Source organism: Hevea brasiliensis, chromosome 13, assembly GCF_030052815.1.
Source record: "Hevea brasiliensis isolate MT/VB/25A 57/8 chromosome 13, ASM3005281v1, whole genome shotgun sequence".
Taxonomy (NCBI): Eukaryota; Viridiplantae; Streptophyta; class Magnoliopsida; order Malpighiales; family Euphorbiaceae; genus Hevea; species Hevea brasiliensis.
In genome coordinates this window covers 59,579,114-59,601,682 of record NC_079505.1, presented here as the reverse complement: position 1 = coordinate 59,601,682, position 22,569 = coordinate 59,579,114, and the positions used below count along the sequence as shown (strand labels likewise).

General features: G+C 33.9%; 1 protein-coding gene and 1 long non-coding RNA gene across 2 annotated transcripts; one reads left to right on the top strand and one right to left on the bottom strand.

Moving 5' to 3' along the window:
* Positions 1-12,344: 12,344 nt before the first annotated feature.
* Positions 12,345-18,747, bottom strand: LOC110642193 (uncharacterized). Its single transcript, XM_021794145.2, has 16 exons — positions 18,455-18,747; positions 17,680-17,988; positions 17,493-17,572; positions 17,060-17,160; positions 16,743-16,865; positions 16,522-16,591; positions 16,010-16,096; positions 15,848-15,913; positions 15,635-15,727; positions 15,458-15,514; positions 15,235-15,363; positions 15,061-15,151; positions 14,559-14,647; positions 13,433-13,626; positions 12,888-12,989; positions 12,345-12,529 (listed from the first exon to the last, which is right to left on the bottom strand). The coding sequence occupies exons 2-16, from the start codon at positions 17,906-17,908 to the stop codon at positions 12,505-12,507; spliced, it is 1,536 nt and encodes a 511-aa protein (XP_021649837.1). The 5' UTR covers positions 17,909-17,988; positions 18,455-18,747; the 3' UTR covers positions 12,345-12,504.
* A 1,705-nt stretch (positions 18,748-20,452) lies between these two features.
* On the top strand, positions 20,453-21,763 carry LOC131171709 (uncharacterized). The gene is made up of 3 exons (XR_009142363.1): positions 20,453-20,540; positions 20,988-21,045; positions 21,622-21,763. It is a non-coding gene; the product is annotated as an uncharacterized LOC131171709 (long non-coding RNA).
* Positions 21,764-22,569: the final 806 nt, after the last annotated feature.

The window sequence follows — 22,569 nt, the reverse complement described above, 5'->3', positions numbered from 1 at the left end:
GGACAAAAGTTAGCATCGATAAATCATAGAATATGTATATATATATATATATAGATGGAGTGCGGTTCAAATGCAGTAGGAGAGATAGTCTGAATGCCAGTAGAAATCTAGCTAGGGTAGTTAAAGGATCAATTCTTAGTAACATTGAGGTATAGATGATGTGGTAGGGATAGTGGAAAGGTATAAGTTTCTGATATGACAATCAGGTTCAAAAAGAAAATAGAGCTAAAGGATGGAAGAGTGAAAGTTCGGATTTGGGTAAGATAAAAAGAGTTGGCTAAAGAATAAACTGGAAAAAACAGATTAGGATAAGATTAGGAAGAATAGAGCCAAAATACCAAGGATGTCACACCCTACCCTCCGTAAGGCATAACATGATCCCGTAGTATACCTAATGAATTACCAACTTCGTCTACTGATAACCCATGAAATACACTACAAAGGATTTTGAAACTTTTCTTACTTCTTTTTATAGTGGTCAGCACTATTGACAAGTGTTAAAAAAATTTTTAACTGAAGTGAAACCAAATAAAACATTTAAAGTATTAATAATTTCTGTAAAAATTTTGGCAGAGTGCCATCTGTATTTTGAATAAAATAGTTCTTCAAAAATCTGTAAAAAGCACTTCTAATAATTTGTTCAATCCCAAACTCCAATAACAGTTCAACACAATAAATTTCTCAACATTTATCAACTCAGTTCAACAATCAATTTTCCAGTGTTTCCAAAAGCTGAGATAAGATAAATATATCACAATACTTTTACAGGCCAAAATAGTTTATAATTTTAGTGTACAACTATTCAAGACTAAGTACAATATATACATACTGTGTACATACATTACAACAAAAACTACAAAATATGGTATACTCAATATACCCGGTGAAATCTCAAAATGTAGCATGAGCAGCCTACTCTGCTGCTCTATCCGTCTGTCTACCTACGACAGCAATGAAAAAGCTATCTCTGAGCCAATGTCTCAGTGGTGCACAACATTAAGAAATATAATTTAAAACCATAAACCATAAATCATATGAACTGTGGATACTTAAAATCATAGTTAAATTCAAAAGACAGTGAATGTCATAAAGAATTAAACTTCATTTCACAATATCACAATAAATATCAATAAATCATACACACAGCTTAATCATGATCCCATAGTCTAATTCATCCCAAAAGCTGATGGATAGTGAGGAATAACATAGCTAGCTAGCAATACTATGAGTACTCATCCTATTCGTCCTCAACAGGCACACACCTCAATACTTCAGCCAGAGAGGGAATTCAAAGCTAATTCGTCCCACTAGGCAAGCTAGTGAGGAATTCAATCAATATACATGATAGCTGTGGTTTCAAACCATTTGCAATATTTTTCAAGCAATAAGTATCCATCAAATTTCCATTCAAATAATTTTTCACAATTTAAAATAATAACATACAAATTGTCATAATTTATTTCAATTGAAAATTCAAAAGAAATAACTGTTGTGCACAAACCTCTGATAAATGCCTCTTGGCCCTGACTCAGTGTTTCATTCCCCTTCCCTGAATCTTTGCTAACTGAAACACACAATTTGAAGTGTTTCAGTACTCATTTAAATTATCTCTAATAATAAGGCTTAATAATTAATTTATTTAATTCTATTATTTTCCTTAGTCAACCTATAATATTGACCCTCAATGCACTCTAGGTGAATTAGGTTTAATGTTACCAATATGTCACATTTTTCATTTCAATATGCTACCAATATAGTGCAATTTACCATTTTTTACAAGTTGGCATGCATTGCCAATTTATTTCAAGTATCATTGTATGTAAATGTCAAGTTCTCAATTTTTATATGTTAGATTTGTCTAGCTTAAAGTCCTATTTCTCTTGGTTTTTAACTTTTGGTCAAAGAAGCAAAATTGTAGCTCTATGTCTTATTACACTCGGGGCAAAATTTCAGGTCATTCTGAGTAGTATAGACCAAGATATGATCAATTTACTAAAGCTGGACAGATTGCACTAAAATGGCAACTTTAGGTTATTTTTAGGTCATTTCTAGTTCTGGCAGTTTTTATATCCGAATTTGTGCAAGCTATTTGACTTGCTTATGGTCATTTCTGGGTTTTGGTGTCTTCATAAGAATTGTAGCTTTATGTCTAATCTATTCATGGTAAAAATTTCAGGTCATTTGGACCTGTTTTGAGTGCGTTATGGCCAAAACACTAACTGCTGCCCAAATGGTCAATTTTCAGGTTTGCAAAGTCACTAATCTGGATTTGGTCATTTTTAATGTCAGTTTCTAAGCAGAATTTTGGCAATATTTCTACATGAAAGTTAGCCTATTTGGTGTCTATTTTCACTCTCCATTGGCCTCATACTAATTGGGTCCACAATTTTGCACTTATAACCTAATTTAGGTACTACAATCAATACACAACCTGCACAAGATACTTGCACTTCCAATTTGACATTCCTTCTCCTCCTCATTACTTCATTATTCATGCATAGCACTTCTACAAATATTAAACATAATTCCAGCAAGTATATTGGGCAGAACACTCAAGTGCTGAATGCACACAATTTACCATTAAAGTCCAACATTCAATTTCCACCGAAATACCACATACTTCAATACCAATATTTCACATACACATCCATGAAAACTACACATGCTGCCCACTATTTAACACCATCACATAGGCTACCATTTTTTATACAATACTTCAACAACATTTCATGAATTTAAACACTTCAATCTTTATCATGAGGCTGCCAAAAAATTACACATATATATCAAACTTTCATTTTCATTTTTCAACTTATAATCACACTTTATACATGGAAATCAGCTTCAATACACTTGAACACTTAAATCAATACCCCAAATCACTAAATACATGCAAAAATAATCTGTACATGATGAAGTTCCATGGCTGCTGAAATGCTCCATCACCAATAATTCATCAAACCTCAAACTTCTTCCATAATTCAACTACCCACAACCTTAGTTACACTTTTAATGAAATAAGAATTGAAAATAACCACTTACCTCTTTTGGACTTCTTCAAAACTCCACCAAAACTTATCTTTCTTGCTCCCTTACTGCTGCCCAAGGTGTGTAGGCAAAGATTAATGAAGAAACCTTAAGCATTGGGAGCTTGGATCATGGATACATGGAGGTTGGAGCTTGGACGGCCATGGGAGAGTTTAGGAGCTTTTTAGTTCGGCAATGGAGAAGAACAAAGAAGAAGAAGGTTATTTAGTGGAAGAATCTGTCCCAAATGGCTTATATATGTGTCCATGAAGTGAGGTTAGTGGAGCACTAATGTAAAAGAATAGTTATTTATTCTAAAGTTTCTAAATTCCCACATTTTTCTCATTTCTTTTACTATTTAGCTTATGTACCACCATTTTAATTTTCATGATATTTTCAAGGTTTAATATCATTTATTTTTAATAGACATTTAGGTCAAAAGGCAAATTAGGGTATCAAATGACCACAATGCCCCTATTCCGGTTGTATTTTCGATTTTTCGGTAACACTGAGTTTTGTCATTTTCTCGATTTCTCTTTTTTCTTTGTACTAATTAATTAATTTTTCTTTGAAATTTCTAATGACGTTTATACTTCAATAAGTCTTTAATTATGTCTCAAAATTAAATTCCGAGGGTTCCCTGTAGTCCTGGGGTCAACTATTGCCTGCGCCGTAACTTTCCAGTGCGGTCACCCATCGCTACGATTTTTGGCTCGTTTAACTTGGTTACATTTCATTGCTATTATTTTTCCTTTGTTTTTCTTGTATTTTTCTTTCTTGTATTTCATTATTTTATGTCTCCTCACTAACATTTAAATGTAGTTCTAGGCATCCTAGCTGTCCGGACCGACAATGGTCATCGGAATAGTAGAACGCACTACCGAACATAGGGGTGTTACAGAGGAGGTGAATGTGGTTCTAGGAAGGGTAAACGAGATAAAAATAATAATAATAATAATAAGGATAGAGAGTGTAGAAAAGGATGGCATTAGGAAGAACATTGTTAAATTATGGAACCCAGAAGTACAGGACTCAGAGCACGTCATAATTGATGTAGTGTTAGGAGCCTGAGCCTAGAGCTTAGAGTGATCTGGATTAGACCTTATCTGTTTTCTACCCCCAAGGTAGGATAATGGGGCAACGACATAAGAAACCTTTTGGTTGTTGACAATATAATGGAAATTAGGTGAGGTGTGTGACCAAAGTAGGTAGTAACTGTTGAGCGTGCTGTGGTAACTTGAATTGTATTATCAAATAAAGAATCAAGATCAGTAGGAGTAAGTTGGATAAAAGTCAACATAAGGGATATAAATATGCAAGATGAGGGATAATGTCACAGAGGCTTGATATTAAAATTTAGAGTGGTGAGACCTAGAGTCAAAAATTAGAGTTGGACATATATTTTCAGTGTGATCGATAGAATAATTATGTAAAAAAAAAGAGTAATAGTAAATAAATAAATAAATAAATAATAGTATGATAATATGTAGCAGAACGCTAATAACGGTCAGAATAGGACAAGATAGGTATATGTGTAATTATAAGATATTGAGAAGTACATGGATTAGAGGAGTGATTGTTGGTAAGATTGGAGTAGATCTGAAAGAATCTGTGAGTGCTTTTATCTTCTAGAATATAACTAAGTATAAGGAGCATTGGACAAATAATTATAAGTATGGAAGATAAATGGAGAGTAAAAAGGAAATAGTAAATTCTAAAATGATATGTTAGGCAGGACAACAGTATAACAAATGGTAGATACAACTGATATCTTATAATATTGCACAATAATTACAAAGAAATAATGAAACTAAAAAGGGAGACTAAGGGGTATGAGCTAAATCTTGTTTATCAAACAATGGTATACCATAAATGGTGGGAGAACATTTCTCCTTCTTTTCAAATTGGCTCATGTTTCTATTCTAGGAGATTATGTTAAGAAGAAAGGTCGTGTCAAAGTGACCCAATTAATTGAAAATTTGATAAGCGTTAGTACATATCCAATCTTTTGAGGCAAAAATAACGATAATGGTATACCTAATGTTAAGTATGAAAGAATGATCAGAGAGATGATAGGAGTTAAATTGAGCTAGTTACTAGGGCTTACAACCCTTTTGAACTATAAGCTGGAGGAAGTGTTATTTGCTAATGAGTTACAACGAATGAAATTGTTGCTAATGGGAAAAGTTGAGGCTGAAGTTTGGAAAGCTATGGGCAGTATATGTGATTATATTAAGGAGAATGAACACGTGAAGTATCTTGTTCAGAATTAAGGCATGGCACATATTTCCCACAGCCGTGTTAGTTCATATGGAACTTATAATTTCTGGGGCTCCTATCCATCTAGGATGAGCAATTTCCTATTAAGGCTAGTAGGGAATGATAATGTTCTGATAGGTAAGTTGGGAAAGGAGATACAAAAAGAATTTTTTATGGTTAATTACAAGTGTTACGTAATGTAAAGAATGTGCTGGTAGGAGTCAATCGTAAAGTTAGAATTCTCGAAGTAATGGAACTAGTAATCAAGATAAGACTAAGAAATTAAAAAAAAAAAAGTTAAAGTTGATGATGGGATGGACATCCTTGAAGGAAAATGTGTAAGGGTGAGATAGGACTAAGATTAAGGAATAAGTACAGCATGTTGAAAAGATATCAACGATAGCAGAAATAGGAAAAGAAAGTGGATAAGATCCAAAGGACAGGAAGAAAGCTCTGTAGAGCTAGTTATAATGATGAGGATAAGAAGGAATAGGTATGCTAGGAACTCACTAAGAGATGTTTGAAACAAGTTATTATGAGATGATAGATTAAAAGAGTAGTAGAGTCTCGATCTAAGTGCCAATGTGTCAGAAGTAGGCCACATACTAAGAAGCTTTAGGAAGAAGTCTAGATACTTCCATTTCAAAGAAGGAGTGGGAAACGATAAAGTTGCATTAACTAGGTTGTCAAGGAATACAAATAAATTTGTCCTATAAGAGAAGAGACCCAATTCACTTTCCAATATTGATAAAAGAAGAGACCCAATTCACTTTCCAATATTGATAAGTGGTGTAGGGTACGCTTGACACTTGGATGGAGCTCTATATAACTAGTTATATAATATGGACAGGAGCTAGTCTAAGGACCTTAGTAATGACACAAAAGAGATTGAAAATTTGAAGTATCATGGGAGTGAGAAGATTTATAGGTATTGACCATTGAGGTCATACGACAAGTAAAGGTTTCGAACGAGATGTATATGATAGGTGCTACAAGAAAGCATTTCATAGGATACTATAGGGTAAGGAACGTAAGTCATGTTTTTGGGGAACAGAGGTTAATGAAATAAATGAATGAAGACTAAAGTCACTAAGAGACACGTTAGGGTGTAATAAAAGTGAGGTAAGAGCTAAAGTTGATTAGAGTTATTAGATATCAAGTCGAGAGTAGTGGAGTTATAATGAGAATTTGATCTTTGAAGAGTAACTAGTAGCCATAGTAGACTATCAGATGAGACAACTTTGGTCAAGGCAAATCCCTATGGTTAGTCCTGTGGAGGAGTTAATCTATGGAGGAATGCACTTGGAAGTTAGAGCGGGATATGCGCAGCAAGTACTCATACATTTGATATGCAACTATGTGTCATTGTTCTGTCTTGTGTAAAATTCGAGGATGAATTTTCTATAAGGGGGGAAGAATGTAACATCCCTAATTTTCAAATAATTATTTTATATATATATATATATTTTATTCTAACCCTGGTATTGTGGACTTCGCGCATGTTCTTTCATTTCGTGGAAATTCGATCATCGCCCGGATCTACAATTTCGAGCCGAGCAGATAAGCTGCTGGAACCATTTCAGAACCGGGTCAAGATTATAGGCTACCCCAACATTTTCAGACGTTCTAGACGCGTTCCAATTGTTAGTTTTGGCATAGGTAAACTCGAACTCTACATTACTCAATTTTTGCCTTGTACTGGGTTAGAATAAAATATATAAAATATTCGTGGATGACAAGAAAATTACGATTCTTATTGCAATAGCCTTATAATATTATTAAGGACCGCGGGGCAGGTTTATAGAATTTTTAAAGTTAGTTTGGATAGTTTTTGAAAAAATATTAGTTTTGAAGTGTTATGATTGAGTTGTCTGATGTTGTGATTATCGCTTGGTTTGGAGGGCCCAGGAGGGGCCATATAATAATGATGAGATATGGGTTGAGTTTAGAAGTGTTATTTGAACTATTTTGTAGGTTGGGTAGGTCATAGGTATAAGAGAGACTCTGCCGGATTTTCAGCATAACTTAGGGTGTCTTTGGTCTTTTCTAAACTTGTATAAGTCAAATATATTAAATAATTGCAATGAAATTGTCAGGTGAGCCGGGACAGCCTTCCTCCTCCGCCCAGCCGTCACAGTTTTTAATTGTAATTTTGATATTATTATATGTTCAAGCATGCCCATGCATCGCTTATAAATATATATCTATGTAGTTAAACACTAGGCATATTTTATATTGCATTCATAATTGTTGAAGTGCCATGGATGTTATTTGTGGTAATTTGGAGCAGTGTGTGTGCGTAGCGTGCGTGTGGTATGGTATTGGATATGGACAGGACGGGTAGACACAGCTTGAGAGACACTTGCTAGGACTCCATCCTTCGAGGTAGACACGGCTTGAGAAACATTCGCTGGGACCCCGCATTTGGTTTATTAAGCGAAAGTCCGGCTTGAGAGATACTCGTTGGTAGAGGTTAGATTAAGAGGGCTGTATAGGGGATCAGCTCTCATATATATATATTGTTTAATAGTGTTGGGTGTGTGAGTGCTCCAAATTGTCTTTTTGCTGTTATGGTATGAAAATTATGACGATATTGCATTTCACTCCACAGGGTGTATTAGCTTTAAATAGCTATAGAGATTATGATTAAAATTGATATTTTACTCTCTGAGTCGAATGCTCACTCTTGTTCATCTATTTTTTCAGGCTACTGGAGGATTATTTGTTGTGGTTAACCTGCTCTTCTTCTTCGCAGGTCCATTGATAGTATTTAATGTATTTTGTACAATTGAGTTAAATTTTAGACTCCGTATGTGTTAAAAGCACTTATTTTTATTTTGGGCCTGTATTATAAAAATTATGTTGGACCTGTAAAAGTATTAACTGTATGCATGATGGGATTGGATGAGGGAACTGAGCTCCCATTTGAGTTATGACATTTTGATTATGTGGAGGATGAGCTGAGCTCCCCAATTTATTATATATTGTGTTTACAGGTCGGGCGAGTCAAAAACTCCCTATTAAATTGTCCATTTTATGGCTGGACTCTGTCCGGTTGAATTCTTGAAATTGAGCCCAAATGGGCCTTAGAGTTGGGTTGAGGAATAGTTAGGCTTACTACGGGCCTCGGGGGCTTTAAGCTGGCCCAGGTCCTAGTGCCGGTCCGGCCCATAGGTTGGGTTGTGACACACAATCCATTTCTTTCATACTTTCAGCTCTTGCTTTCTTTAAGTGTTTGCTAACTTCAGTATCAAAATGGCCTTGCTTAGGCCACTGACCTCATATCTCTTCTTGCTGTAGGTTACACAAGAATCATTAGTCAACTCAAAAATCACATGCAACATCAATTATTATTTGTCGGATGTAGTGTTGGATGTGTTTAAATTGGTTATTCCCCTTTCTTTATGGGATAAAGATGATTCAATATATTGGGCTAATTCTAAAAGAGGAAATTTTTCTTTGAATAGTGCTTATGAGATTATTTTAGTTGGCGAGAAGAATGAGAAGAGTATTGATTGGAGGGTGGTTTGGGATTGGAAGTGTCCTTAACGCATTACAAGTTTTTTATGGCCTTGTTTGCATGGGCCCATTCTCACAAATAAAGAGAGATGTCATAGACATCTTACAGTGTCATCTTTATGTTAAATTTGTGTTGGCAAATCTGAATTTGTTTTACACATCCTGAGAGATTGTGCCTCTGTTAAAGGTACTTGGTCTCAACTGCTGGGGGGCTTGGTGGAGTTAATAAATTTTTCCTTAATAACTTTATGGTGGAGTGGTTGGTGGATAATTTGAGTTCTTCTATTATGCATAATAGTGGCTTGTCTTAGAGCTTATTTTTAGTACAGCATGCTAGGTTATTTTGCAAAGAAGGAATGAAGTTGTGTTCAATGATGGGAGTGTTGCTAAAGAATGTCTTTCCTCAAGGATTTTACATAGAGCTCAGACGTATAGTTTTTCTGTTTTTAGGGTGGATAAGGTTGATTTGATGCCTAAGAGGAAGATTGTGGATTGGATTAGGCGGATCCCTACTGATGAGTCTTGGTGTACTCTTAACATTGATAGGGCAGTGCTAAGAAAAGAAGGAATAGCTTCAGGGGGCTGTGTTATTCAAAATGGTAGAGGAGAATAATGGTAGAGGAGAATGAGTTGCTGAGGCAACTGCTAATTTTGGCAAGCTTTCTATTGAGCAATCTAAGTTTCAAGCAGTGCTTGAAGGTCTGAATTTGGCCTAATTCCTTGGGTTGCAGAGGGTTGTTGTTTAATGTGATAATGTTGTTGTGGTGAACGCAATTAAGTCGCATCAGGGAGTTTCCTAGTGAGAGACCTTTGATTCAGTAGGTGGATAGGAGCTAGGAAGTTAAGTTCCAAGTCATCTTCAGCCTTCAGGAGGCTAACTTTGCAGTAGATTGTCTTGCTCATATGTACTTAACTGTTCCGTTGGGTTCTAGGAGATACTACACCCCTCTAGATGAGTTGTTTCCTTGGTTTATGCATAATTATATTGGAGTTGCTCATCCTAGGCAGCGCGTAGTGTATTTATTCTAGATTCTGATATGTTATTAAATAAATAAATAAAATTTCTAGTAAAAAATTACCTAGTTTATCCTAAATTTAATTGTTATTAGATGTTCTTTACTCATATCACGTATAAATATAGTTGTAAAATATTTAAAACTATTCTAAAGTTATAATAATTTTTGTAACTATTTTATTTTTATCGGTTATTAAGATAAAGATCGTGGTTTATTTGTATTAATTATATTCCTTAATAATCCGCCATATAGAATTTTAATTTTTCAAAGTTTAGCTTGACTTGTTTATACCCTAGCTACCCTAATTATTGTTAGAATTCTGCATAGTCTATTTGTTGGAGTTGAACAACTAATGGCTACTCTTAGCTCCTAAATCATATACCTTCTAAACCTTATACCTCTTGAATCTTAGCTTAACCAGGATATCGACTCTGAATTTTTGCCACTTGACTACTGAAAAAACAAATGTTTTAAGTTTGAGTGAACATGACTTATTTGATTTTTACAATTTTAATTGTTGAATTCAAAATTAGTTGCACTATTATATATAACAATCACTTGCAAAAAATTTAAAATTATTTAAAAAAAAAATCAACCATCCACAGGGAAATTATTAAAACATAATAGGTTTTCAACTTCAACATTTTATATGGCCTTGTTTGAGGAATTAATCTCAATTTGATTCATGTACTTTTTAGGAATATCTAATGTAGCTTATTTTTAATTTTTGGTCTAATTTACCCCCTCTACTTTTAGTTTAAGTTCAAATTGGCCCAATGTGTAACTCACTCATCACTTAATGCGTGAGTTTTTTTTTTTTTTAAATAAGATCAATTTGCCCCTTGTACTTTTTCAGAATGTCCAATTTAACTTATTTTCAACTGTTGGTTCAATTTAGCCATTCTATTTTTTGTTTAAGTTTAAATTGGACCAATGTGCAACTCACTCACCACTTGGTATGTGAGTTGCTTTTTTTTTTCTTTTTAATATTTTTAATGTTAATTACTTAGTTAATTTTTTTAATGTTAATTAAATAATTATAATTAGTTAATTTTGTATATTTAACTTTTTAATATTAATTAATAATAAGGAAAAAATAATATTTTATATTTTTAATTTTATTTGATTATAATTTTCCAATTTTAATTAAGAAAATGAAAATATAAAATAATTTTTTATTTTAAATAATTAAAATTAATTATAATCATAATTTTAATTTTAATTAATTATATGAAAATATAAAAATAATATTTTTTTAATACTTTCCTTTTAAGTACTAATATTAAATAGTATTATTTTTATTATTTAATTTAATTAATTATAAAAAATAAAAATAATGTTTTAATATTAAAAATGAAAAAAATAAAATATTAAAAAATGGCAAAATGCTCAATTTAGCCCTTGTACTTATTGGAAAAGTTCAATTTAGCCCATTTTCAACTTTTTATCTAATTTAGCCTAAAAGTTTCAATTTAAGATCAATTTAGCTCAAAACTTAAAATTTATAACTTAAATTTCTTGATTTTTTTTATTTAAATCAAAAATTAAGAATTTCAAGTTTTTAATTTTGGAACTGAAAGTTTCAATTTAAGATCAATTTAGCTCCAAACTTAAAATTTATGAGCTAAATTTCTTAATTTTTTTATTTAAATAAAAAATTAAGAATTTCAAGTTTTTAATTTTGGAACTAAATTTTTTGATTTCTTGATTTAAGCTCAAAAATTAAGAAGCTTAATTTCTTTATTTTTTTAATTTTTGAGTTAAATTGAGATTAAATTGAAACTTCTAAACTAAATTGAACAAAAAAATAAAAAATAAGCTAAATTAAACTCCCCCAATAAGTACAAGGATAGAATTGAGCTTTAATCCATTAAAAAATTGTGCATGTCTATCAATTGGATTAATTTAAACTTAAACTAAAAATAAAAAGGCTAAATTGAATCAAAAATTGAAAATGAGCTAAATTGAACATTTCTAAAAAGAACAGGATCAAATTGAATTTATTTCCCTTATTTGATTGGGAATAAGTAAACTAAGGAAGTACAAATTCCTGAAAAGTGTAGATAAGAGTTTTGATTGATTTGCATTATCAAACCAACTGCCCAGAAAGCAGAGCATTTCACTTTTCCTTGTGCAAGGAAATAACTTACCTAGATTAGACTTGATAAGTTACACTTCCCTAATTAAGTATATTAAATTTACTAATTTATTCTTTAGTTTGTTATAATTATCTTTTAATTTGTTTTACTTTAAATTATTTTATAAATATTATCATCTTTTTTAATTTAAAAGTAAATTACTTTTTTGAAAATTAATTTGTTTACCAAATACACTTATATCATATTTATCAGAAAGTAAGTTCCCTACAGTTACTCCCTTGGAAGTACAGAGTATTTTGAACCAACCTACACAAGCTACTTATAGCGAATATGAAATCATAATTGAGATCACTCTTCCCAATTTCCTAATTAGTGTCCATTTTTCCATGTAATTAGTAAATGCTAACGCTACTGATGCAAGACATCTTGTAAACAAATGACATTAGAACTGTAATCTGCTTTTCATTCTTATTAAACAAAATGAGAAAAATTGAGGCACAAGCTTAAGAAATTTATATTTCCATTTCGACCAAAGCAGAGGAAATAATTGCTTGGAGATGCATGAGCTTATCGTACCACGGATCTCACAGCAGGAGATAACCGCCCATCCTGGAACCAAAAAAAATGGAAAAGGCTCATATAATTAACTTCAACAACCAGGCTACATATTTGTTACATTAGGGTGAAACTCTGGCCTGTAACAATGACTGATTTAAATTCAACAGCATTATTGAGAGCAGGAATCACCCATCTGACAGCATATAATTTTTGTTGCAATCAAGCTGCTAGAATTTATATTTTACAGATGATAAATTGCATTTTATTCACTATGACTTGAGATTTTTTATGAAAACTATACCCAATTTGGCAAAAAAACCATGATCAGGTTAGTGAACCTCAAATTGTATAACCAATGACATCAGTTTATTATGTTTTAGTTAATGATACCGGATCCCTGCCATCTCACCCTAGCACAGCGTTTGCATTAACATCTTCCTGTAAGAGCTGCTTCTCAGTTAATATGGCAGCATGATGCTCTAAATATTCTTTGCTATTCATCTCTGTCAATCTGCAGTGATTATTTCACAATCCACAGTTACAACAGGAAGAAATTATATGCCCTATATGACAAAAAGAAATTATTTAAAGCAGACAATAAAATATTGTTTTAACATCTTGTAGCAGCAGTAGTATTAGAAGAAGGTTTGACTTTGAGAAACATCAGTAGTAAAGCCTTTTAAAGTCAAACTCAAATATAATTCTATTCCAAAATTGTGGATACCCCGAATCAAGTAAATTAATTGAACTTTAATCTTGACAGTTTTTAACTCAGAGAAACTATTTTCCAGGAAAATTACTGTTGATTGTGTCTCAGATAAATTAGCAGTCTTGAAAGCAGTACAAAAAGCAGAAAGTAGTCATGAACTTGGAGTACGTTGATTGGAGCAATGGATGCTCAGTCATAAGGTGCATAAAAGAAATCAAATAGTGTGATAATATCCAGATTTTTACCTACTAATTGTACGGTCTTTTGCAAATCCCAGTTCATTGTCTACACAGAGGTCAGAATCATCATTTCTCCTTGATCTCGTGGAGGTTCTAGGTGCCATTTGTTTTGCATCAGAAACTGTAACAACCTTTCTAAAAAGTTCTAGAGGACTCCCCTCCGCTGTACACAATAGCCTGGCCCTGTTCTCATACATCACCTATAACCATAACAGCAAAACCATTTAGGGAAGAAAGTTATATGAGTTTCCTATGAAGACAGTGGACAAGGCATAGAAGACAACAATTGTACATCCTTTATGAGAGGCACAAAGACCAAGATTATACAACAAGTTTCAATGTCAGGTAATGGCATTTCAAGTGCTAGATAATCTAGTGAAAGGAATTTATACAGTTCTCTAGAGCATTTCTCCAGGAAAAATCAACTCCTCCATCCCCGTGAGACTACAGGATGCAGAAAACCGTAACATGAAAACAATTCATGCTCATGGTAAATGTATGTGTCAACATCTCCTAAATTTTAAGAGGCATTGTGCAACAACATAAAAATAACAAATTGAAGAAGAAAATAATCCTTCCAAATTAACATTATACATTTGAGATCCAAATCAACCTGCATCAATATGCTGTAGAACCTTGTTCTCTTCTAATTTGTGGATAGTTTACATGAGAAAATTGGATTCATGCATCATGACATTCCTGGTACCAACTCAGCAAATGACTTCAGAAACTATTAGATCAATCTTTGATGTCTGATGATCAATTCTATTTCTATTTTAGATGCATTTTTTATTTTTGGTTGGATTGAACAGAAGAAGAATGGGATTCCCACCCAACCCCCCCCCCCCCCCCAAAAACCATTTAAGTCACAAAATTACATGGGAAAAAAAATAGAGTTTATTTGCCTGGATCCAAAAGAAAAGGAGTTATTATTTGAATCCAGTGGCAACAAAAGGCCAACTCCTAAAAGCCACACACGGTTGTGAAATTCAGCGAGAACAATATAAAGTGCAGCTTAAGCAGGATGACCACGTAGATTGTAGATACAAGTTCATCTTGGCTCCAAATAAAATGCAAACTTGTCCATTTTAGATTCAAGAAAATCAAACCAATTAGGAAACAATGGACATACATCAACCAAAGTGACAAACCGATATGCTGCTGTCCTGTTGTGAAGTCCAAAGATTGGGACACCTTCCAATGCCAGGGTATGGAAGTTCTCTGTACAGAATAAAACAAAAGAAAATACATTCCTGTAAGAATTTCCCCCTAGAAGAACTGCACAACAATTTTGAGATATGTACCAAACATAACATTTCAGACATAAGCCAGTACGGATAAAAGAAACCCATTAGTTGGGCAGCTACTAATATAAAGGGGGGAAACCACATTCCTTCTAAAACAAATCATGCATGCGTCCAAGAAAAGGGAAAAGAATCATTTATGATTTTTTTGCTCCTTTTCTAGTCAGAAACACAATCAATTATATAGTCCAAATCATGTCCAGTCTATTTTTCCATATCTGCAATGTCAAACTCAACCCAATTAGACATGTTATGCTCCAACTATTGATTGCCCACACAAATAATCTGTATGTCAAAATCCATTTAGCTGGGTGTTACTCAGACTCTTACTGAACAATCCAAAATAATCTGCAGCTCCAAGAGGCTTGTCACACAATTCCTCAAAGGAAAAATATGCACATCCATCAGCACCCAGTGGAACCTGACCGAATGTAGAAAAAGAATTTCAAAACAAAATTAATGGACAGTTTTATACACTTTAGAAGAATGCAAAAGAGCACAAACCTGCAATGTCCTTCCCATTACTACTTCCACCTCTTGGGGACCAGCTGTTTGCTCCCCGACCAATTCTTGAAACTTTAGCTTAAGGAGGCCCGATAAATCTTTACCAACAAAGTAGAAACCTTGCTCAGCCTGCATACCACGTGTATTCATTGATGTCAAGCAAGTTATGATGCATGTAAGAAGTGAACTTTTTACTAATCTACACAGATTATCAAAACTTTACCGATGTCATCTTCCGATAGTCTACTAATGAACCAATTTCATGAACCACACATCTTTCCTACAACAATATAATCCAGATGTTAACTTTATTTGCCTATAATATCAGAAAAGCATACCAACTCTTAGAACATCTTAACCCTGACTAACCACCGAAGTATGACTACAACTATGCACATACCTTCAAAGTTGCAATAAATGGTAGAAAAAGATCTCTCTGCAATCCACCTTCATAAAGATTATCAGGAGCACGATTTGAGGTGGCCACAAGAATCTACACTTGCTTCCATCATGCATATGCATATAAGTTCCAGTTTCCAATTTAATTTTCATCTGAAAACATAGATATTTAATCATATTGTAGAGATTTATAGATAACACAAAGTAGACTTACAATGCCATTGCTGAATAGATGTCTGAATAAACGGTTCAATATCAATGCATCTGCAACATCAGTCACCTGTAAAAGGTACCTACATGAGCATCTTGCCACAAAAATAGAGAACTTGTTTGATAAAAAAAATCACAAGCATCTAGTGCTATGCAACTAGTATACCATGAATTCATCTAGACATAATAAGATTGCCTCGTCAGATATTTCTCCCGCAACAACTTCAAGCGGATCTGCCACACCCTTGTGCTTCTGCAAGAATTCATTATTTAACACAAACTTAATTTAGTATCTGCATAAGACCAATTCTCAATTAAAGCAACATTAACAAGATAATATTATGCAGCAATCAAAGTCAAATTCACACCCTATTCCTAACAGAAAAGCTTTTCTTCCTTCTTTTTTTTTTTTTTTTTTTTTTTTTGTTTCCCCATTGTTTGCTGATTCAGAATGTGTGTGTGTGGATGCAAAAATAGAAAGCAGACTGAATAGCAAAGAAGAAAAGTATGAACCATTAATAAGCAGCCTTATGTATATGAATGTATGTCAAGAAAACCTATGAACGTTGACAATCTAGTGAAAAAAAATAAGACCACGATTACTTTTCCACTTGAACATAAACCTTTACTTCTTGACAATATAGTTTGAAGAAATACAAAGATAGGCAGCCAGGTTACCTGCAGCCGGCTATGGACATTCAACATGAAGTCATGAAAATGGATCCTCTTTTTCCTCCAATTGCAGGGCCTGAGGGAAAAGATGTCAGTTGATAAAAACAGCAACATATGGTGACCTTATTCTATTACTAGTCTACCATAATGAGCTTCTATTTTATGTTAGATTCTTTTGTTTCTCAACAAGGCCAGTGTAACAAACCAAAACTACATGACAAGCTTACAATTGATTGAAGAATAAGTCCATCAGCATAGTCTTCCCAGTGCCTACTCCTCCATAAAGATATAATCCTTTAACTGGTGAGTATGAAGATTGTGGCAAGAAACGAGACCACAACCACCTACTCCTGAAGATAAACAATGAAGTTGACTCATAATTGGTGATATGGAATATGAAATTAAAAGAACATTCAACAATTCAAAGACAATAAGCAAAAATTCACAAGATAAATAATAAGAGTTTGATCTCCCCTGCAAGAATATAATTTGGAAATGGAAATACAAAATTACAAACATATGCAGAACAAAATGAAATATTTACCTTCCAGATTTGTCAGAAGCAGCATACCGATCCAACTTACAGGTATCAGCTGACTCAACAATCTCATCATAAAGTCTTTGAAGCTCCCTTAAAGTGCCCACCTGCAGAAATCATGGTCAGTATACTCTTTAGCAAGGAAAGTTAATTGCCCTGAAAATTAAAGTACAGAAAACCCCCTTAAATAAGAGACTAGTTTCTACTTTCCAAATATTCTTCATCAAAATCATAGGCAACTTTTTATTCAGGTCACAAGAAAATACATGGTAAGTTCATATAATACAAATACCCATATTACCACTCCATTAATATGCTGTTCAGCACATTTAACAAATCCTTCCATTCACAATTTCCACAGAACAAAGAGGAATAAGTAATCATCTCGATTAAATTTACATAAAACTACCAAACAGATTTGCATCAAGATCATTCATACCTGGCAGCTATCACCATCCACAAGCTCACCAGCAGCAATTTTTCTTTCATACTCTACAAGTGGTCCTCCTCTGTTCACATCTGCAATTTATCCAATAAAACACCAAATACCAGAAAAAATAAGAAATGCTTTTCAAATTCTGTTTTTCCAATATAAAAAATAAAAGGAAAAAGAACAGGAATTCAACCTCCATTAGAAATTTTAGCAGCTTCTGTTGACAGAGCTCTTGAGATGATAAGTTTGGGAGAGAGAAATCTATTAGTATCAACACTATTGATAGCTCTACAAATAGAAGTGGTGCAATTGCCATCTACCAAAAGGGTTTGTTGCCTTTTCAACAAACTAACAGAGCAATTGTGTTCTTGATATTGTAAAGCTGATAGAAGTTGGCGTGCAAATCGAAAACTTCTTCTCATTTTCAAATTCAAAAGCTATTTTTTCCCAATAAAATCAGAACCTTTTTCCAGCTCCTCAGCCTCCCACAAAAAGCAGAGTCCTACAATACAAAAAAATAATAATAATAATAATAAAAAAAGCATCGATACTTCATTTCATTAACACGTAAAATTTACTGAAAGCACAATTAGCATTTCATTATATTATGTGTAACTTTAGACAGAATCAGAATATCCAAACAATAATTAAAATTTTATATTAAAAAAAAAAAGCAAATTAAGCTAATAAATAGATTTAATTTTAATGGCGACAAGTCAAAGGCAGCATAATGAGATAAACTTCAAATTCCATTAAAAAGAAAGATTAATTATTATTCAATAAGCAAAAATTAAAGAAATCTAATCCTAAATTACAAAGAAAATGCACAACTTATTTTTTGGAAAAAGAAATTAAAAAAATATATATTTTATCCAAGTAATCATCATTGAAAAAAATTAATGGCATGAAAAATTGTAAAAATATATCGATCAAAATCTTAAAACATCAAAAGAACAAGAAATCACTACCAGAGTTACAAAGGGACGTTCAAAGGAAAGCCAATCGTATTGCAAAGATGGTGATGGTGATGATGATAATTGTAATGGTTGAGAGATGATATCGTCGAATATGAATATGAATAGTATAGATTCTGTTTTGGCTGCTGTGTCATGCAGAAGAACAATCAAAAAGTTGATGATGGTCGGAGTTGCAGGAGGAAGTCCTCGGGCGCGGAGAAAAGAATGGCCTAAGTCTTTGAGAGACAGCTCCGATTTATTTTGAGGTTGATTTTTGCGCTGGCTCTTCACGTGGCTGTGTGCTGTTGTGTGATATCTATTCAATACATATCGAAAAATAAAATTCATTAATTTCAAAAATAATTTAATAAATAAATTATTTAATTTTTAATAAAATAATATAAATAGATGGTAATTAGAAAAAATTAAATAAAATTTATTATTTTAATTGTATTAATTATATTTTTTTAATCAATATAAAAAAAATAAAAATAAGTATATTTCTATGAAATAGTTTTCAGTGTTTTAAAAAATAAAAGAAAAAGACTTTTGAGACGAGTGTGTCCCCACCACACCGGATCCTATCCTGTGAACCCGTCGCCACTAAAATAATGCTTTTGCTTTCATTTCAGGACCTACCACTGGACATATTTTGCCCTGCCAGGTTTCTTTCCCGTGTGGTCGACTTATATATATATATATATATATATTGAAAAATAAGTAAATTCGTATTAACCGTGGATTAAAAGATTTTTAATAATATAAAATATTTTATTTATCTTTTATGCTTTTTTAAGTTAAATTTCTGTCTTTACTCTATTCTTCATTTTTTTAATAATTTTTCTTTAATTATATTTCTTTTTTAGTAAATAATCTTTAAAAAAGTTGAGCTATCCATAATTATAATAAAATAATATTTAATAAGATGAAACTCGAACTTCTTGATATCATTTTTGACAGTTAAGATTTTCTAAATTGGCTTAATGGAGTTTAAAAAACACAAAAAATCTCTCTTGAAGTCCTGGATAGTGTAATACCCCAAAATTTTAAATTTTATGAGCATTTTTGATATTTTAATTTTATTTAAATTTTAAGAATTTTTTTGAGATTTTTCGGATTTTAAAAATAGGGTTCGATTTTTCCGAAAATATAAACTTTGATGAATTTTAAAAATTAATTTAAAGATCACGTGGCAAAACTAAAAATATATTTGGAGTCTAAGTATTTTTCTGAGTTTTTTGAAATTTTTTTGGAATTTTTGGACCTCGTTTTCGGTCCCGAAGCAGAGTAAAAATTCAAAATTTTGTATTTCGAATCGAACCGGCCGAATCGAACCGGACCGGATCGGACCGGTCGAATCGGACCGGCTCCCTTCCCTTTTTCTTTCCCACGCGCGTCGTTCCCTCTTCCTTTTCTCTCTCTTTTCTCTCTCCTCCCTCCCCTGCCGCCTGCCAGCCACCTCCCACGCCACTGACCTACCGGCACGCCACCCGGCCTCCCGGCCAGTAGCGGCCCGAGCGGCGGAACCGCGCGCGAATTCCCTCTCTCGGGCGCGCGGCGTTTCGGCTTCTCCAGCCAAAATCCGGCCGATCCGGCCACCAATTGGACCGGGTTTTGTGTCTAAAATCATCTACTCGGCGAGAGCTTTCCATAGACACCAAGAACGTCGAAATCCATCGAGCGGTTTGTCCGATTTTTGCTCGGGAAGATTTTAGCCCATTTCGACTTTTGGGCTAGATTTCTCGAAAACCGTGAATCCCACGAGAAAACCGAGGGTACCAGCACGCTCCACTCGTCGAGAGCTTCGCGGCGACATAAATTTCAAATTTTTCCGACACCATTTTTCGGTGGGTCCCACGGAACTTCGCAGTGTTTTTCCGAGCATTTAATGAGCTTAGAAAATTCTGAAAAATTTATGTACTAACCCCCGTGTTATGGGCTTCGTGTAGGTATCCTCAATTCGCAGAAATTCGATTAACTGTGCAGTGAAATTAGGCGAACGGACATTCTGGAAAAGTCTCCGAATTAGACCGAGGTTTTGGCTAGCCCCCCATTGTCAGACGTCCCGAGCGCGTTCCCGAAGTCGGAATCGGCAACGGTAAACCCGAACCTTGCTTTTTCATAATTTTCTAGTGCTTAAATAGGATTAAAAATCCATAAAATATTCGTGGTAGCTTAGAAAATTATGATTCTTTTTGCAATAGCTTAGTAATATTGCTAAGGACCGCGGGGCAAAGTTTTAGAATTTTTAGAGCTCATTTGGGCAGTTTTTGCAAAAATGGTCAATTATAAGGACTAAATTGAAATATTACATACTGTGATGGATGATTGATTTGATGGGCCCAGGAGGGGCTGTGTGATATGATTGAGCTGTGGATATATGGATTTTAAATATAGAAGTGTGTTTTGAGCCATTTTGCAGGTTGGGTAGGTCCTAGGTATAGGGGAGACTCTGCCGGATTTTCGGCACGACTTAGGACGTATTGATCTTTTTCTTTGTTTGTATTGAGTCAAATTTATTAAATGATTGTAATAAAATTGTCAGGTGAGCCGGGACAGCCTTCTTCCTCCGCCCAGCCGCCACAGTGATTGTCGTCAAGTCTGTGAGTAAAATATTAATTTTAGTTGTAATTTCGATATTATTATATGTTCAGCCTGCCCATGCATCACTTATATGCATATATTTATGTAGTTAAACTCTAGGCACGATTTATGATGCATTGATAACTGTTAAAGTGTCATGATGTTATTGTGGTAATTTGGAGCAGTGTGCGTGCGTTGGCGTGCGTGTGATGTAGTGTGGACTATGGATAGGACGGGTAGTCACGACTTGAGTTCTTCGCTGGGACCCGATCCTTCGGGGGGTAGTCACGGCTTGAGTTCTTCGCTGGGACCCCCAATTTGATTTATTAAGCGAAAGTCCGGCTTGAGTTCTTCGCTGGCACCAGGTTGGATTTAAGAGAGCTGTATAGGGGATCAGCTCCCATATGTTATGATTGATGCTACAGGGTGCATGAGTGCTCCAAATTACCTTTTTAATGTTATGATGTGAAAATGATGTTGATGTTGCATTTCACTCTACAGGGTACATTAGTTTTAGATAGTTATAGAGATTATGGTTAAAATTGATATTTTACTCTCTGAGTCGAACGCTCACTCCTGTTCAATATTTTTTTCAGGCTACAGGAGGATTTTATTTTGGTTAACCTGCTTTTCTCCTTCGCAGGTTGTTTATCAATATTTGTGTAATTTTATTTACTCCTAGAATTTCCGCATGTGTTAGAAGTATTTATTTGATTATGGTCTGTAATATTATTATCATGTTGGACCTGTAAACATATAATGATATGCATGTTTGATGGATTGGATGAGGGAGCTGAGCTCCCATTTATTTTTATAAGGATATGAGTATATGGAGGGTGAGCTGAGCTCCCCAATTGAGTATTTATTATGTTTACAGGTCGGGTGAGTCGAAAACTCCCCGTTGGAAAGTCCATTTTATGGCCGGACTATGTCCGTTTGTTTTCTTGATATTGGGCCCAAATGGGCCTTAGAGTTAGGTTAATGAACAGTTAGGCTTACTACGGGCCTCGGGGGCTTTAGGCTGGCCCAGGTCCTAGTGCCGGTCCGGCCCATAGGTTGGGTCGTGACATATAGATTCTCATATACAGTTTTATCATCATCACCTCTTGTGAAAAAATTTAGAATTCTTTATCTATCTACCATTTAAATATAAAAATATATATATATTATTAAATTTTAATTTTAAAAAGTTATTTTAATTTTATTTTATTGAAGCTTTAGAGAGTGTAATCCATGTTTTTTTTTCCTTAGCTAATATTTGTGAGGAAATAATTTTTCTTTAGTCAATATTTATTAATTGAAGGCTTTTTTTTTTCAACTTAGCACCAATTGAATCATGTGTATTGTATAAAAGGTATAAGGTATCAGGTCCTAGTGCCGGTCCGGCCCATAGGTTGGGTCGTGACAAATGTGGTATCAGAGCTTAGGCTCCAGATTCTTAGGGAATGTTTGTCTGAAGTGTTGGGAAGAGTCTACTAGGAGTCACATGCGGAAAAATAGGGTCCACATTCGTCTTGCATTGTCATCTTTACTTCTAGTTTCTG

What these genes read in the sequence shown, in the direction of transcription:
- LOC110642193 (XM_021794145.2), bottom strand. Translation starts at nt 17,908, where the DNA reads ATGAGAAGAAGTTTTCGATTTGCACGCCAACTTCTATCAGCTTTACAA. An exon ending in CATTTATTGCAACTTTGAAG is followed by an intron (nt 15,515 to 15,634) that starts GTATGTGCATAG and finishes ATATTGTTGTAG; the next exon opens with GAAAGATGTGTGGTTCATGA. An exon ending in TAATGGGAAGGACATTGCAG is followed by an intron (nt 15,152 to 15,234) that starts GTTTGTGCTCTT and finishes ACATTCGGTCAG; the next exon opens with GTTCCACTGGGTGCTGATGG.